This window comes from Engystomops pustulosus, chromosome 8 (genome assembly GCF_040894005.1).
Source record: "Engystomops pustulosus chromosome 8, aEngPut4.maternal, whole genome shotgun sequence".
Classification (NCBI taxonomy): Eukaryota; Metazoa; Chordata; class Amphibia; order Anura; family Leptodactylidae; genus Engystomops; species Engystomops pustulosus.
This window is the reverse complement of record NC_092418.1, coordinates 9,120,659-9,138,733: the sequence shown is the minus strand read 5'-3', so window position 1 is coordinate 9,138,733 and position 18,075 is coordinate 9,120,659. Positions and strand designations below refer to the sequence as shown.

The 18,075-nt window shown below is 43.0% G+C and overlaps 1 protein-coding gene across 1 annotated transcript in view; it reads left to right on the top strand.

The window, feature by feature from the left end:
• The window catches only part of LOC140074593 (uncharacterized), a 59,045-nt gene that overhangs the window by 27,113 nt on the left and 13,857 nt on the right, over positions 1-18,075 (top strand). Inside the window, exons 18-19 of the mRNA XM_072119601.1 lie at positions 442-475; positions 544-575. Of these exons, the coding sequence (XP_071975702.1) occupies positions 442-475; positions 544-575 (66 nt within the window). The remainder of the gene's footprint in view (positions 1-441; positions 476-543; positions 576-18,075) is intronic.

Sequence of the window (18,075 nt, the reverse complement as noted above, 5' to 3'; positions counted from 1 at the left end):
AAAGAGGGAATTCTAGAAAGGACTTTTAATCCCCCACCTGATTTTGGATTTGAGGTCTTCGGTATTTTCAACACCTCTGCTTGCTGGTTTACCTAGAAGCCTAGTAACTAATACACTGCTATGAACCCTTCAGCTGTACATGCTGGACATGATAAGGATTGGTTTTATATGAAGATTTCTGTTCACTGAAATCAAGCAGAGATCTTATAACATGTGAACTGAAAAACAGGGTATGAGAGTTTGATGAACTTATTCATAATAACATGCAACAGTGAGAATCAGGAAAGTAGGGTTTTATAGCTTGTGGCTGGTCTTGTTCACTGACAGCAAGCAGAAAGTGTGTCAGTTCTAGCATTCAGGTTATAATGGCGTGTGGGGCAAGGAGTCACCTGTAATATGTTATATTCACATTCACCTGTATTTCCAATCTCTTCTCTGTAGTTCAGGACCTGCACAGGGCACAGCGATCAGATGTGTGAGTTATTTTTATATAGTCGCCATAATTCAGATTCTTCCCAATAATTTCCAATTTCTCTATTTTAGGAAAGGGCATAACTCCGCACAATCCACTACACGTAAGTACTGTATTCTTAGTATTGGAATATGTCTGTATGGTGCATGTGAGCAGCTCCCCCTAGTGGTGGTGTATAATGTGTATGTAGTGATCTCCTCCTAGTGGTGGTGTATAATGTGTATGTAGTGATCTCCTCCTAGTGGTGATGTATAATCTGTATGTAGTGATCTCCCCCTAGTGGTGGTGTATAATCTGTATGTAGTGATCTCCTCCTAGTGGTGGTGTATAATGTGTATGTAGTGATCTCCTCCTAGTGGTGGTGTATAATGTGTATGTAGTGATCTCCTCCTAGTGGTGATGTATAATCTGTATGTAGTGATCTCCCCCTAGTGGTGGTGTATAATCTGTATGTAGTGATCTCCTCCTAGTGGTGGTGTATAATCTGTATGTAGTGATCTCCCCCTAGTGGTGGTGTATAATCTGTATGTAGTGATCTCCCCCTAGTGGTGGTGTATAATCTGTATGTAGTGATCTCCTCCTAGTGGTGGTGTATAATGTGTATGTAGTGATCTCCCCCTAGTGGTGGTGTAAAATCTGTATGTAGTGATCTCCCCCTAGTGGTGGTGTATAATCTGTATGTAGTGATCTCCTCCTAGTGGTGGTGTATAATCTGTATGTAGTGATCTCCCCCTAGTGGTGGTGTATAATGTGTATGTAGTGATCTCCCCCTAGTGGTGGTGTATAATGTGTATGTAGTGATCTCCCCCTAGTGGTGGTGTATATTGTGTATGTAGTGATCTCCCCCTAGTGGTGGTGTATAATGTGTATGTAGTGATCTCCCCCTAGTGGTGGTGTATAATCTGTATGTAGTGATCTCCCCCTAGTGGTGGTGTATAATCTGTATGTAGTGATCTCCCCCTAGTGGTGGTGTATAATGTGTATGTAGTGATCTCCCCCTAGTGGTGGTGTATAATCTGTATGTAGTGATCTCCCCCTAGTGGTGGTGTATAATCTGTATGTAGTGATCTCCCCCTAGTGGTGGTGTATAATGTGTATGTAGTGAGCTCCCCCTAGTGGGGATGTATAATCTGTATGTAGTGATCTCCCCCTAGTGGTGGTGTATAATGTGTATGTAGTGATCTCCCCCTAGTGGTGGTGTATAATGTGTATGTAGTGATCTCCCCCTAGTGGTGGTGTATAATCTGTTTGTAGTGAGCTCCCTCTTATGGTGGTGTATAATCTGTATGTAGTGATGTCCTCCTAGTGGTGGTGTATAATGTGTATGTAGTGATCTCCCCCTAGTAGTGGTGTATGATCTGTATGTAGTGATCTCCCCCTAGTGGTGGTGTATAATCTGTATGTAGTGATCTCCCCCTAGTGGTGGTGTATAATGTGTATGTAGTGATCTCCCCCTAGTGGTGGTGTATAATCTGTATGTAGTGATCTCCCCCTAGTGGTGGTGTATAATGTGTATGTAGTGATCTCCCCCTAGTGGTGGTGTATGATCTGTATGTAGTGATCTCCCCCTAGTGGTGGTGTATAATGTGTATGTAGTGATCTCCTCCTAGTGGTGGTGTATAATGTGTATGTAGTGATCTCCCCCTAGTGGTGGTGTATAATGTGTATGTAGTGATCTCCCCCTAGTGGTGGTGTATAATGTGTATGTAGTGATCTCCCCCTAGTGGTGGTGTATAATGTGTATGTAGTGATCTCCCCCTAGTGGTGGTGTATAATGTGTATGTAGTGATCTCCCCCTAGTGGTGGTGTATAATCTGTATGTAGTGACCTCCCCCTAGTGGTGGTGTATAATCTGTTTGTAGTGAGCTCCCTCTTATGGTGGTGTATAATCTGTATGTAGTGATCTCCTCCTAGTGGTGGTGTATAATGTGTATGTAGTGATCTCCCCCTAGTAGTGGTGTATGATCTGTATGTAGTGATCTCCCCCTAGTGGTGGTGTATAATGTGTACATAGTGATCTCCTCCTAGTGGTGTTGTATAATCTGTATGTAGTGATCTCCGCCTAGTGGTGGTGTATAATCTGAATGTAGTGATCTCCTCCTAGTGGTGGCTGTATAATGTGTATGTAGTGATCTCCCCCTAGTGGTGGTGTATAATCTGTATGTATTGATCTCCCTCTAGTGGTGGTGTATAATCTGTATGTAGTGATCTCCCCCTAGTGGTGGTGTATAATCTGTATGTAGTGATCTCCCCCTAGTGGTGGTGTATAATCTGTATGTAGTGATCTCCCCCTAGTGGTGGTGTATAATCTGTATGTAGTGATCTCCTCCTAGTGGTGGTGTATAATGTGTATGTAGTGATCTCCTCCTAGTGGTGATGTATAATATGTATGTAGAGAGCTCCCCCTAGTGGTGGTGTATAATGTGTATGTAGTGATCTCCCCCTAGTGGTGGTGTATAATGTGTATGTAGTGATCTCCCCCTAGTGGTGGTGTATAATGTGTATGTAGTGAGCTCCCCCTAGTGGTGGTGTATAATGTGTATGTAGTGATCTCCTCCTAGTGGTGGTGTATAATCTGTATGTAGTGATCTCCTCCTAGTGGTGGTGTATAATGTGTATGTAGTGATCTCCTCCTAGTGGTGGTGTATAATGTGTATGTAGTGATCTCCCCCTAGTGGTGGTGTATAATCTGTATGTAGTGATCTCCTCCTAGTTGTGGTGTATAATGTGTATGTAGTGATCTCCCCCTAGTGGTGGTGTATAATGTGTATGTAGTGATCTCCTCCTAGTGGTGGTGTATAATGTGTATGTAGTGATCTCCCCCTAGTGGTGATGCATAATCTGTATGTAGTGATCTCCTCCTAGTGGTGGTGTATAATGTGTATGTAGTGATCTCCCCCTAGTGGTGATGCATAATCTGTATGTAGTGATCTCCCCCTGGTGGTGGTGTATAATCTGTTTGTAGTGAGCTCCCTCTTATGGTGGTGTATAATCTGTATATAGTGATCTCCTCCTAGTGGTGGTGTATAATCTGTATGTAGTGATCTCCCCCTAGTGGTGGTGTATAATCTGTATGTAGTGATCTCCTCCTAGTGGTGGTGTATAATCTGTATGTAGTGATCTCCTCCTAGTGGTGGTGTATAATCTGTATGTGGTGATCTCCCCCTAGTGATGGTGTATAATGTGTATGTAGTGATCTCCCCCTAGTGGTGGTGTATAATCTGTATGTAGTGATCTCCCCCTAGTGGTGGTGTATAATCTGTATGTAGTGATCTCCTCCTAGTGGTGGTGTATAATCTGTATGTAGTGATCTCCCCCTAGTGGTGGTGTATAATGTGTATGTAGTGAGCTCCTTCTAGTGGTGGTGTATAATCTGTATGTAGTGATCTCCTCCTAGTGGTGGTGTATAATGTGTATGCAGTGATCTCCTCCTAGTGGTGGTGTATAATGTGTATGTAGTGATCTCCTCCTAGTGGTGGTGTATAATGTGTATGTAGTGATCTCCTCCTAGTGGTGGTGTATAATCTGTATGTAGTGATCTCCTCCTAGTGGTGGTGTATAATCTGTATGTAGTGATCTCCTCCTAGTGGTGGTGTATAATCTGTATGTAGTGATCTCTTCCTAGTGGTGGTGTATAATCTGTATGTAGTGATCTCCCCCTAGTGGTGGTGTATAATCTGTATGTAGTGATCTCCCCCTAGTGGTGGTGTATAATCTGTATGTAGTGATCTCCTCCTAGTGGTGGTGTATAATCTGTATGTAGTGATCTCCTCCTAGTGGTGGTGTATAATCTGTATGTAGTGATCTCCTCCTAGTGGTGGTGTATAATCTGTATGTAGTGATCTCCTCCTAGTGGTGGTGTATAATGTGTATGTAGTGATCTCCTCCTAGTGGTGGTGTATAATCTGTATGTAGTGATCTCCCCCTAGTGGTGGTGTATACTCTGTATGTAGTGATCTCCTCCTAGTGGTGGTGTATAATCTGTATGTAATGATCTCCCCCTAGTGGTGGTGTATAATCTGTATGTAGTGATCTCCTCCTAGTGGTGGTGTATAATCTGTATGTAGTGATCTCCTCCTAGTGGTGGTGTATAATCTGTATGTAGTGATCTCTCCTAGTGGTGGTGTATAATCTGTATGTAGTGATCTCCTCCTAGTGGTGGTGTATAATCTGTATGTAGTGATCTCTCCTAGTGGTGGTGTATAATGTGTATGTAGTGATCTCCTCCTAGTGGTGGTGTATAATGTGTATGTAGTGAGCTCCCCCTAGTGGTGGTGTATAATGTGTATGTAGTGATCTCCCCCTAGTGGAGGTGTATAATGTGTATGTAGTGAGCTCCCCCTAGTGGTGATGTATAATCTGTATGTAGTGAGCTCCCCCTAGTGGTAGTGTATAATCTGTATGTAGTGATCTCCTCCTAGTGGTGGTGTATAATCTGTATGTAGTGATCTCCTCCTAGTGGTGGTGTATAATCTGTATGTAGTGATCTCCTCCTAGTGGTGGTGTATAATGTGTATGTAGTGATCTCCTCCTAGTGGTGGTGTATAATGTGTATGTAGTGATCTCCCCCTAGTGGTGGTGTATAATCTGTATGTAGTGATCTCCCCCTAGTGGTGGTGTATAATCTGTATGTAATGATCTCCCCCTAGTGGTGGTGTATAATCTGTATGTAATGATCTCCCCCTAGTGGTGGTGTATAATCTGTATGTAGTGATCTCCTCCTAGTGGTGATGTATAATCTGTATGTAGTGATCTCCTCCTAGTGGTGGTGTATAATCTGTATGTAGTGATCTCTCCTAGTGGTGGTGTATAATGTGTATGTAGTGATCTCCTCCTAGTGGTGGTGTATAATGTGTATGTAGTGAGCTCCCCCTAGTGGTGGTGTATAATGTGTATGTAGTGATCTCCCCCTAGTGGTGGTGTATAATGTGTATGTAGTGAGCTCCCCCTAGTGGTGATGTATAATCTGTATGTAGTGAGCTCCCCCTAGTGGTAGTGTATAATCTGTATGTAGTGATCTCCTCCTAGTGGTGGTGTATAATCTGTATGTAGTGATCTCCTCCTAGTGGTGATGTATAATCTGTATGTAGTGATCTCCCCCTAGTGGTGGTGTATAATCTGTATGTAGTGATCTCCCCCTAGTGGTGGTGTATAATCTGTATGTAGTGATCTCCCCCTAGTGGTGGTGTATAATCTGTATGTAGTGATTTCCCCCTAGTGGTGGTGTATAATGTGTATGTAGTGATCTCCCCCTAGTGGTGGTGTATAATCTGTATGTAGTAATCTCCCCCTAGTGGTGGTGTATAATCTGTATGTAGTGATCTCCTCCTAGTGGTGGTGTATAATCTGTATGTAGTGAGCTCCCCCTAGTGGTGGTGTATAATGTGTATGTAGTGATCTCCCCCTAGTGGTGGTGTATAATCTGTATGTAGTTATCTCCTCCTAGTGGTGTTGTATAATCTGTATGTAGTGATCTCCCCCTAGTGGTGGTGTATAATCTGTATGTAGTGATCTCCCCCGAGTGGTGGTGTATAATCTGTATGTAGTGATCTCCCCCTAGTGGTGGTGTTTAATGTGTATGTAGTGATCTCCCCCTAGTGGTGGTGTATAATCTGTATGTAGTGATCTCCTCCTAGTGGTGGTGTATAATCTGTATGTAGTGATCTCCTCCTAGTGGTGGTGTATAATCTGTATGTAGTGAGCTCCCCCTAGTGGTGGTGTATAATATGTATGTAGTGATCTCCTCCTAGTGGTGGTGTATAATGTGTATGTAGTGATCTCCCCCTAGTGGTGGTGTATAATCTGTATGTAGCTATCTCCTCCTAGTGGTGGTGTATAATCTGTATATAGTGATCTCCCCCTAGTGGTGGTGTATAATGTGTATGTAGTGATCTCCTCCTAGTGGTGGTGTATAATCTGTATGTAGTGATCTCCCCCTAGTGGTGGTGTATAATCTGTATGTAGTGATCTCCCCCTAGTGGTGGTGTATAATCTGTATGTAGTGATCTCCTCCTAGTGGTGGTGTATAATGTGTATGTAGTGATCTCCCCCTAGTGGTGGTGTATAATGTGTATGTAGTGATCTCCTCCTAGTGGTGGTGTATAATGTGTATGTAGTGATCTCCCCCTAGTGGTGATGCATAATCTGTATGTAGTGATCTCCTCCTAGTGGTGGTGTATAATGTGTATGTAGTGATCTCCCCCTAGTGGTGATGCATAATCTGTATGTAGTGATCTCCCCCTAACGGTGATGCATAATCTGTTTGTAGTGAGCTCCCTCTTATGGTGGTGTATAATCTGTATATAGTGATCTCCTCCTAGTGGTGGTGTATAATCTGTATGTAGTGATCTCCCCCTAGTGGTGGTGTATAATCTATATGTAGTGATCTCCTCCTAGTGGTGGTGTATAATCTATATGTAGTGATCTCCTCCAAGTGGTGGTGTATAATCTGTATGTGGTGATCTCCCCCTAGTGATGGTGTATAATGTGTATGTAGTGATCTCCCCCTAGTGGTGGTGTATAATCTGTATGTAGTGATCTCCCCCTAGTGGTGGTGTATAATCTGTATGTAGTGATCTCCTCCTAGTGGTGGTGTATAATCTGTATGTAGTGATCTCCCCCTAGTGGTGGTGTATAATGTGTATGTAGTGAGCTCCTTCTAGTGGTGGTGTATAATCTGTATGTAGTGATCTCCTCCTAGTGGTGGTGTATAATGTGTATGTAGTGATCTCCTCCTAGTGGTGGTGTATAATGTGTATGTAGTGATCTCCTCCTAGTGGTGGTGTATAATGTGTATGTAGTGATCTCCCCCTAGTGGTGGTGTATAATCTGTATGTAGTGATCTCCTCCTAGTGGTGGTGTATAATCTGTATGTAGTGATCTCCTCCTAGTGGTGGTGTATAATCTGTATGTAGTGATCTCTTCCTAGTGGTGGTGTATAATCTGTATGTAGTGATCTCCCCCTAGTGGTGGTGTATAATCTGTATGTAGTGATCTCCTCCTAGTGGTGGTGTATAATCTGTATGTAGTGATCTCCTCCTAGTGGTGGTGTATAATCTGTATGTAGTGATCTCCTCCTAGTGGTGGTGTATAATGTGTATGTAGTGATCTCCTCCTAGTGGTGGTGTATAATGTGTATGTAGTGATCTCCCCCTAGTGGTGGTGTATAATCTGTATGTAGTGATCTCCTCCTAGTGGTGGTGTATAATGTGTATGTAGTGATCTCCTCCTAGTGGTGGTGTATAATCTGTATGAAGTGATCTCCCCCTAGTGGTGGTGTATAATCTGTATGTAGTGATCTCCTCCTAGTGGTGGTGTATAATCTGTATGTAATGACCTCCCCCTAGTGGTGGTGTATAATCTGTATGTAGTGATCTCCTCCTAGTGGTGATGTATAATCTGTATGTAGTGATCTCCTCCTAGTGGTGGTGTATAATCTGTATGTAGTGATCTCCCCTAGTGGTGGTGTATAATGTGTATGTAGTGATCTCCTCCTAGTGGTGGTGTATAATGTGTATGTAGTGAGCTCCCCCTAGTGGTGGTGTATAATGTGTATGTAGTGATCTCCCCCTAGTGGTGGTGTATAATGTGTATGTAGTGAGCTCCCCCTAGTGGTGATGTATAATCTGTATGTAGTGAGCTCCCCCTAGTGGTAGTGTATAATCTGTATGTAGTGATCTCCTCCTAGTGGTGGTGTATAATCTGTATGTAGTGATCTCCTCCTAGTGGTGGTGTATAATCTGTATGTAGTGATCTCCTCCTAGTGGTGGTGTATAATGTGTATGTAGTGATCTCCTCCTAGTGGTGGTGTATAATCTGTATGTAGTGATCTCCCCCTAGTGGTGGTGTATAATCTGTATGTAGTGATCTCCTCCTAGTGGTGGTGTATAATGTGTATGTAGTGATCTCCTCCTAGTGGTGGTGTATAATCTGTATGTAGTGATCTCCCCCTAGTGGTGGTGTATAATCTGTATGTAGTGATCTCCTCCTAGTGGTGGTATATAATCTGTATGTAGTGATCTCCCCCTAGTGGTGGTGTATAATCTGTATATAGTGATCTCCTCCTAGTGGGGATGTATAATCTGTATGTAGTGATCTCCTCCTAGTGGTGATGTATAATCTGTATGTAGTGATCTCCTCCTAGTGGTGGTGTATAATCTGTATGTAGTGATCTCTCCTAGTGGTGGTGTATAATGCGTATGTAGTGATCTCCTCCTAGTGGTGGTGTATAATGTGTATGTAGTGATCTCCCCCTAGTGGTGGTGTATAATGTGTATGTAGTGATCTCCCCCTAGTGGTGGTGTATAATGTGTATGTAGTGAGCTCCCCCTAGTGGTGATGTATAATCTGTATGTAGTGAGCTCCCCCTAGTGGTGATATATAATCTGTATGTAGTGATCTCCCCCTAGTGGTGGTGTATAATGTGTATGTAGTGAGCTCCCCCTAGTGGTGATGTATTATCTGTATGTAGTGATCTCCCCCTAGTGGTGATATATAATCTGTATGTAGTGAGCTCCTCCTAGTGGTGGTGTATAATGTGTATGTAGTGATCTCCCCCTAGTGGTGGTGTATAATGTGTATGTAGTGATCTCCCCCTAGTGGTGGTGTATAATCTGTATGTAGTGATCTCCTCCTAGTGGTGGTGTATAATATGTATGTAGTGATCTCCTCCTAGTGGTGATGTATAATCTGTATGTAGTGATCTCCCCCTAGTGGTGGTGTATAATCTGTATGTAGTGATCTCCCCCTAGTGGTGGTGTATAATCTGTATGTAGTGATCTCCCCCTAGTGGTGGTGTATAATCTGTATGTAGTGATTTCCCCCTAGTGGTGGTGTATAATGTGTATGTAGTGATCTCCCTTTAGTGGTGGTGTATAATCTGTATGTAGTAATCTCCCCCTAGTGGTGGTGTATAATCTGTATGTAGTGATCTCCTCCTAGTGGTGGTGTATAATCTGTATGTAGTGATCTCCTCCTAGTGGTGGTGTATAATCTGTATGTAGTGATCTCTTCCTAGTGGTGGTGTATAATCTGTATGTAGTGATCTCCCCCTAGTGGTGGTGTATAATCTGTATGTAGTGATCTCCTCCTAGTGGTGGTGTATAATCTGTATGTAGTGATCTCCTCCTAGTGGTGGTGTATAATCTGTATGTAGTGATCTCCTCCTAGTGGTGGTGTATAATGTGTATGTAGTGATCTCCTCCTAGTGGTGGTGTATAATCTGTATGTAGTGATCTCCCCCTAGTGGTGGTGTATAATCTGTATGTAGTGATCTCCTCCTAGTGGTGGTGTATAATGTGTATGTAGTGATCTCCTCCTAGTGGTGGTGTATAATCTGTATGAAGTGATCTCCCCCTAGTGGTGGTGTATAATCTGTATGTAGTGATCTCCTCCTAGTGGTGGTGTATAATCTGTATGTAATGACCTCCCCCTAGTGGTGGTGTATAATCTGTATGTAGTGATCTCCTCCTAGTGGTGATGTATAATCTGTATGTAGTGATCTCCTCCTAGTGGTGGTGTATAATCTGTATGTAGTGATCTCCCCTAGTGGTGGTGTATAATGTGTATGTAGTGATCTCCTCCTAGTGGTGGTGTATAATGTGTATGTAGTGAGCTCCCCCTAGTGGTGGTGTATAATGTGTATGTAGTGATCTCCCCCTAGTGGTGGTGTATAATGTGTATGTAGTGAGCTCCCCCTAGTGGTGATGTATAATCTGTATGTAGTGAGCTCCCCCTAGTGGTAGTGTATAATCTGTATGTAGTGATCTCCTCCTAGTGGTGGTGTATAATCTGTATGTAGTGATCTCCTCCTAGTGGTGGTGTATAATCTGTATGTAGTGATCTCCTCCTAGTGGTGGTGTATAATGTGTATGTAGTGATCTCCTCCTAGTGGTGGTGTATAATCTGTATGTAGTGATCTCCCCCTAGTGGTGGTGTATAATCTGTATGTAGTGATCTCCTCCTAGTGGTGGTGTATAATGTGTATGTAGTGATCTCCTCCTAGTGGTGGTGTATAATCTGTATGTAGTGATCTCCCCCTAGTGGTGGTGTATAATCTGTATGTAGTGATCTCCTCCTAGTGGTGGTATATAATCTGTATGTAGTGATCTCCCCCTAGTGGTGGTGTATAATCTGTATATAGTGATCTCCTCCTAGTGGGGATGTATAATCTGTATGTAGTGATCTCCTCCTAGTGGTGATGTATAATCTGTATGTAGTGATCTCCTCCTAGTGGTGGTGTATAATCTGTATGTAGTGATCTCTCCTAGTGGTGGTGTATAATGCGTATGTAGTGATCTCCTCCTAGTGGTGGTGTATAATGTGTATGTAGTGATCTCCCCCTAGTGGTGGTGTATAATGTGTATGTAGTGATCTCCCCCTAGTGGTGGTGTATAATGTGTATGTAGTGAGCTCCCCCTAGTGGTGATGTATAATCTGTATGTAGTGAGCTCCCCCTAGTGGTGATATATAATCTGTATGTAGTGATCTCCCCCTAGTGGTGGTGTATAATGTGTATGTAGTGAGCTCCCCCTAGTGGTGATGTATTATCTGTATGTAGTGATCTCCCCCTAGTGGTGATATATAATCTGTATGTAGTGAGCTCCTCCTAGTGGTGGTGTATAATGTGTATGTAGTGATCTCCCCCTAGTGGTGGTGTATAATGTGTATGTAGTGATCTCCCCCTAGTGGTGGTGTATAATCTGTATGTAGTGATCTCCTCCTAGTGGTGGTGTATAATATGTATGTAGTGATCTCCTCCTAGTGGTGATGTATAATCTGTATGTAGTGATCTCCCCCTAGTGGTGGTGTATAATCTGTATGTAGTGATCTCCCCCTAGTGGTGGTGTATAATCTGTATGTAGTGATCTCCCCCTAGTGGTGGTGTATAATCTGTATGTAGTGATTTCCCCCTAGTGGTGGTGTATAATGTGTATGTAGTGATCTCCCTTTAGTGGTGGTGTATAATCTGTATGTAGTAATCTCCCCCTAGTGGTGGTGTATAATCTGTATGTAGTGATCTCCTCCTAGTGGTGGTGTATAATCTGTATGTAGTGATCTCCTCCTAGTGGTGGTGTATAATCTGTATGTAGTGATCTCTTCCTAGTGGTGGTGTATAATCTGTATGTAGTGATCTCCCCCTAGTGGTGGTGTATAATCTGTATGTAGTGATCTCCTCCTAGTGGTGGTGTATAATCTGTATGTAGTGATCTCCTCCTAGTGGTGGTGTATAATCTGTATGTAGTGATCTCCTCCTAGTGGTGGTGTATAATGTGTATGTAGTGATCTCCTCCTAGTGGTGGTGTATAATCTGTATGTAGTGATCTCCCCCTAGTGGTGGTGTATAATCTGTATGTAGTGATCTCCTCCTAGTGGTGGTGTATAATGTGTATGTAGTGATCTCCTCCTAGTGGTGGTGTATAATCTGTATGAAGTGATCTCCCCCTAGTGGTGGTGTATAATCTGTATGTAGTGATCTCCTCCTAGTGGTGGTGTATAATCTGTATGTAATGACCTCCCCCTAGTGGTGGTGTATAATCTGTATGTAGTGATCTCCTCCTAGTGGTGATGTATAATCTGTATGTAGTGATCTCCTCCTAGTGGTGGTGTATAATCTGTATGTAGTGATCTCCCCTAGTGGTGGTGTATAATGTGTATGTAGTGATCTCCTCCTAGTGGTGGTGTATAATGTGTATGTAGTGAGCTCCCCCTAGTGGTGGTGTATAATGTGTATGTAGTGATCTCCCCCTAGTGGTGGTGTATAATGTGTATGTAGTGAGCTCCCCCTAGTGGTGATGTATAATCTGTATGTAGTGAGCTCCCCCTAGTGGTAGTGTATAATCTGTATGTAGTGATCTCCTCCTAGTGGTGGTGTATAATCTGTATGTAGTGATCTCCTCCTAGTGGTGGTGTATAATCTGTATGTAGTGATCTCCTCCTAGTGGTGGTGTATAATGTGTATGTAGTGATCTCCTCCTAGTGGTGGTGTATAATCTGTATGTAGTGATCTCCCCCTAGTGGTGGTGTATAATCTGTATGTAGTGATCTCCTCCTAGTGGTGGTGTATAATGTGTATGTAGTGATCTCCTCCTAGTGGTGGTGTATAATCTGTATGTAGTGATCTCCCCCTAGTGGTGGTGTATAATCTGTATGTAGTGATCTCCTCCTAGTGGTGGTATATAATCTGTATGTAATGATCTCCCCCTAGTGGTGGTGTATAATCTGTATGTAGTGATCTCCTCCTAGTGGTGATGTATAATCTGTATGTAGTGATCTCCTCCTAGTGGTGGTGTATAATCTGTATGTAGTGATCTCTCCTAGTGGTGGTGTATAATGCGTATGTAGTGATCTCCTCCTAGTGGTGGTGTATAATGTGTATGTAGTGATCTCCCCCTAGTGGTGGTGTATAATGTGTATGTAGTGATCTCCCCCTAGTGGTGGTGTATAATGTGTATGTAGTGAGCTCCCCCTAGTGGTGATGTATAATCTGTATGTAGTGAGCTCCCCCTAGTGGTGATATATAATCTGTATGTAGTGATCTCCCCCTAGTGGTGGTGTATAATGTGTATGTATTGAGCTCCCCCTAGTGGTGATGTATTATCTGTATGTAGTGATCTCCCCCTAGTGGTGATATATAATCTGTATGTAGTGAGCTCCTCCTAGTGGTGGTGTATAATGTGTATGTAGTGATCTCCCCCTAGTGGTGGTGTATAATGTGTATGTAGTGATCTCCCCCTAGTGGTGGTGTATAATCTGTATGTAGTGATCTCCTCCTAGTGGTGGTGTATAATATGTATGTAGTGATCTCCTCCTAGTGGTGATGTATAATCTGTATGTAGTGATCTCCCCCTAGTGGTGGTGTATAATCTGTATGTAGTGATCTCCCCCTAGTGGTGGTGTATAATCTGTATGTAGTGATCTCCCCCTAGTGGTGGTGTATAATCTGTATGTAGTGATTTCCCCCTAGTGGTGGTGTATAATGTGTATGTAGTGATCTCCCTTTAGTGGTGGTGTATAATCTGTATGTAGTAATCTCCCCCTAGTGGTGGTGTATAATCTGTATGTAGTGATCTCCTCCTAGTGGTGGTGTATAATGTGTATGTAGTGATCTCCCCCTAGTGGTGGTGTATAATGTGTATGTAGTGATCTCCTCCTAGTGGTGGTGTATAATGTGTATGTAGTGATCTCCCCCTAGTGGTGATGCATAATCTGTATGTAGTGATCTCCTCCTAGTGGTGGTGTATAATGTGTATGTAGTGATCTCCCCCTAGTGGTGATGCATAATCTGTATGTAGTGATCTCCCCCTAACGGTGATGCATAATCTGTTTGTAGTGAGCTCCCTCTTATGGTGGTGTATAATCTGTTTGTAGTGAGCTCCCTCTTATGGTGGTGTATAATCTGTATATAGTGATCTCCTCCTAGTGGTGGTGTATAATCTGTATGTAGTGATCTCCCCCTAGTGGTGGTGTATAATCTGTATGTAGTGATCTCCTCCTAGTGGTGGTGTATAATCTATATGTAGTGATCTCCTCCAAGTGGTGGTGTATAATCTGTATGTGGTGATCTCCCCCTAGTGATGGTGTATAATGTGTATGTAGTGATCTCCCCCTAGTGGTGGTGTATAATCTGTATGTGGTGATCTCCCCCTAGTGATGGTGTATAATGTGTATGTAGTGATCTCCCCCTAGTGGTGGTGTATAATCTGTATGTAGTGATCTCCTAGTGGTGGTGTATAATGTGTATGTAGTGATCTCCCCCTAGTGGTGGTGTATAATGTGTATGTAGTGAGCTCCTTCTAGTGGTGGTGTATAATCTGTATGTAGTGATCTCCTCCTAGTGGTGGTGTATAATGTGTATGTAGTGATCTCCTCCTAGTGGTGGTGTATAATGTGTATGTAGTGATCTCCTCCTAGTGGTGGTGTATAATGTGTATGTAGTGATCTCCCCCTAGTGGTGGTGTATAATCTGTATGTAGTGATCTCCTCCTAGTGGTGGTGTATAATCTGTATGTAGTGATCTCTTCCTAGTGGTGGTGTATAATCTGTATGTAGTGATCTCCCCCTAGTGGTGGTGTATAATCTGTATGTAGTGATCTCCTCCTAGTGGTGGTGTATAATCTGTATGTAGTGATCTCCTCCTAGTGGTGGTGTATAATCTGTATGTAGTGATCTCCTCCTAGTGGTGGTGTATAATGTGTATGTAGTGATCTCCTCCTAGTGGTGGTGTATAATCTGTATGTAGTGATCTCCCCCTAGTGGTGGTGTATAATCTGTATGTAGTGATCTCCTCCTAGTGGTGGTGTATAATGTGTATGTTGTGATCTCCTCCTAGTGTTGGTGTATAATCTGTATGAAGTGATCTCCCCCTAGTGGTGGTGTATAATCTGTATGTAGTGATCTCCTCCTAGTGGTGGTTTATAATCTGTATGTAATGATCTCCCCCTAGTGGTGGTGTATAATCTGTATGTAGTGATCTCCTCCTAGTGGTGATGTATAATCTGTATGTAGTGATCTCCTCCTAGTGGTGGTGTATAATCTGTATGTAGTGATCTCTCCTAGTGGTGGTGTATAATGTGTATGTAGTGATCTCCTCCTAGTGGTGGTGTATAATGTGTATGTAGTGAGCTCCCCCTAGTGGTGGTGTATAATGTGTATGTAGTGATCTCCCCCTAGTGGTGGTGTATAATGTGTATGTAGTGAGCTCCCCCTAGTGGTGATGTATAATCTGTATGTAGTGAGCTCCCACTAGTGGTAGTGTATAATCTGTATGTAGTGATCTCCTCCTAGTGGTGGTGTATAATCTGTATGTAGTGATCTCCTCCTAGTGGTGGTGTATAATCTGTATGTAGTGATCTCCTCCTAGTGGTGGTGTATAATGTGTATGTAGTGATCTCCTCCTAGTGGTGGTGTATAATCTGTATGTAGTGATCTCCCCCTAGTGGTGGTGTATAATCTGTATGTAGTGATCTCCTCCTAGTGGTGGTGTATAATGTGTATGTAGTGATCTCCTCCTAGTGGTGGTGTATAATCTGTATGTAGTGATCTCCCCCTAGTGGTGGTGTATAATCTGTATGTAGTGATCTCCTCCTAGTGGTGGTATATAATCTGTATGTAATGATCTCCCCCTAGTGGTGGTGTATAATCTGTATGTAGTGATCTCCTCCTAGTGGTGATGTATAATCTGTATGTAGTGATCTCCTCCTAGTGGTGGTGTATAATCTGTATGTAGTGATCTCTCCTACTGGTGGTGTATAATGTGTATGTAGTGATCTCCTCCTAGTGGTGGTGTATAATGTGTATGTAGTGAGCTCCCCCTAGTGGTGGTGTATAATGTGTATGTAGTGATCTCCCCCTAGTGGTGGTGTATAATGTGTATGTAGTGAGCTCCCCCTAGTGGTGATGTATAATCTGTATGTAGTGAGCTCCCCCTAGTGGTAGTGTATAATCTGTATGTAGTGATCTCCTCCTAGTGGTGGTGTATAATATGTATGTAGTGATCTCCTCCTAGTGGTGATGTATAATCTGTATGTAGTGATCTCCCCCTAGTGGTGGTGTATAATCTGTATGTAGTGATCTCCCCCTAGTGGTGGTGTATAATCTGTATGTAGTGATCTCCCCCTAGTGGTGGTGTATAATGTGTATGTAGTGATCTCCCCCTAGTGGTGGTGTATAATCTGTATGTAGTAATCTCCCCCTAGTGGTGGTGTACAATCTGTATGTAGTGATCTCCTCCTAGTGGTGGTGTATAATCTGTATGTAGTGAGCTCCCCCTAGTGGTGGTGTATAATGTGTATGTAGTGAGCTCCCCCTAGTGGTGATGTATAATCTGTATGTAGTGATCTCCCCCTAGTGGTGGTGTATAATGTGTATGTAGTGAGCTCCCCCTAGTGGTGATGTATAATCTGTATGTAGTGAGCTCCCACTAGTGGTAGTGTATAATCTGTATGTAGTGATCTCCTCCTAGTGGTGGTGTATAATCTGTATGTAGTGATCTCCTCCTAGTGGTGGTGTATAATCTGTATGTAGTGATCTCCTCCTAGTGGTGGTGTATAATGTGTATGTAGTGATCTCCTCCTAGTGGTGGTGTATAATCTGTATGTAGTGATCTCCCCCTAGTGGTGGTGTATAATCTGTATGTAGTGATCTCCTCCTAGTGGTGGTGTATAATGTGTATGTAGTGATCTCCTCCTAGTGGTGGTGTATAATCTGTATGTAGTGATCTCCCCCTAGTGGTGGTGTATAATCTGTATGTAGTGATCTCCTCCTAGTGGTGGTATATAATCTGTATGTAATGATCTCCCCCTAGTGGTGGTGTATAATCTGTATGTAGTGATCTCCTCCTAGTGGTGATGTATAATCTGTATGTAGTGATCTCCTCCTAGTGGTGGTGTATAATCTGTATGTAGTGATCTCTCCTACTGGTGGTGTATAATGTGTATGTAGTGATCTCCTCCTAGTGGTGGTGTATAATGTGTATGTAGTGAGCTCCCCCTAGTGGTGGTGTATAATGTGTATGTAGTGATCTCCCCCTAGTGGTGGTGTATAATGTGTATGTAGTGAGCTCCCCCTAGTGGTGATGTATAATCTGTATGTAGTGAGCTCCCCCTAGTGGTAGTGTATAATCTGTATGTAGTGATCTCCTCCTAGTGGTGGTGTATAATATGTATGTAGTGATCTCCTCCTAGTGGTGATGTATAATCTGTATGTAGTGATCTCCCCCTAGTGGTGGTGTATAATCTGTATGTAGTGATCTCCCCCTAGTGGTGGTGTATAATCTGTATGTAGTGATCTCCCCCTAGTGGTGGTGTATAATGTGTATGTAGTGATCTCCCCCTAGTGGTGGTGTTTAATGTGTATGTAGTGATCTCCCCCTAGTGGTGGTGTATAATCTGTATGTAGTGATCTCCTCCTAGTGGTGGTGTATAATCTGTATGTAGTGATCTCCTCCTAGTGGTGGTGTATAATCTGTATGTAGTGAGCTCCCCCTAGTGGTGGTGTATAATATGTATGTAGCGATCTCCTCCTAGTGGTGGTGTATAATGTGTATGTAGTGATCTCCTCCTAGTGGTGGTGTATAATGTGTACGTAGTGATCTCCTCCTAGTGGTGGTGTATAATCTGTATGTAGTGATCTCCCCCTAGCGGTGGTGTATAATCTGTATGTAGTGATCTCCCCCTAGTGGTTGTGTATAATCTGTATGTAGTGATCTCCTCCTAGTGGTGGTGTATAATCTGTATGTAGTGATCTCCCCCTAGTGGTGGTGTTTAATCTGTATGTAGTGATCTTCTCCTAGTGGTGGTGTATAATCTGTATGTAGTGATCTCCCCCTAGTGGTGGTGGATAATCTGTATGTAGTGATCTCCCCCCAGTGGTGGTGTATAATCTGTATGTAGTGATCTCCCCCTAGTGGTGGTGTATAATGTGTATGTAGTGATCTCCCCCTAGTGGTGGTGTATAATGTGTATGTAGTGATCTCCTCCTAGTGGTGGTGTATAATGTGTATGTAGTGATCTCTCCCTAGTGGTGGTGTATAATCTGTATGTAGGGATCTCCCCCCTAGTGGTGGTGTATAATGTGTATGTAGTGATCTCCTCCTAGTGGTGGTG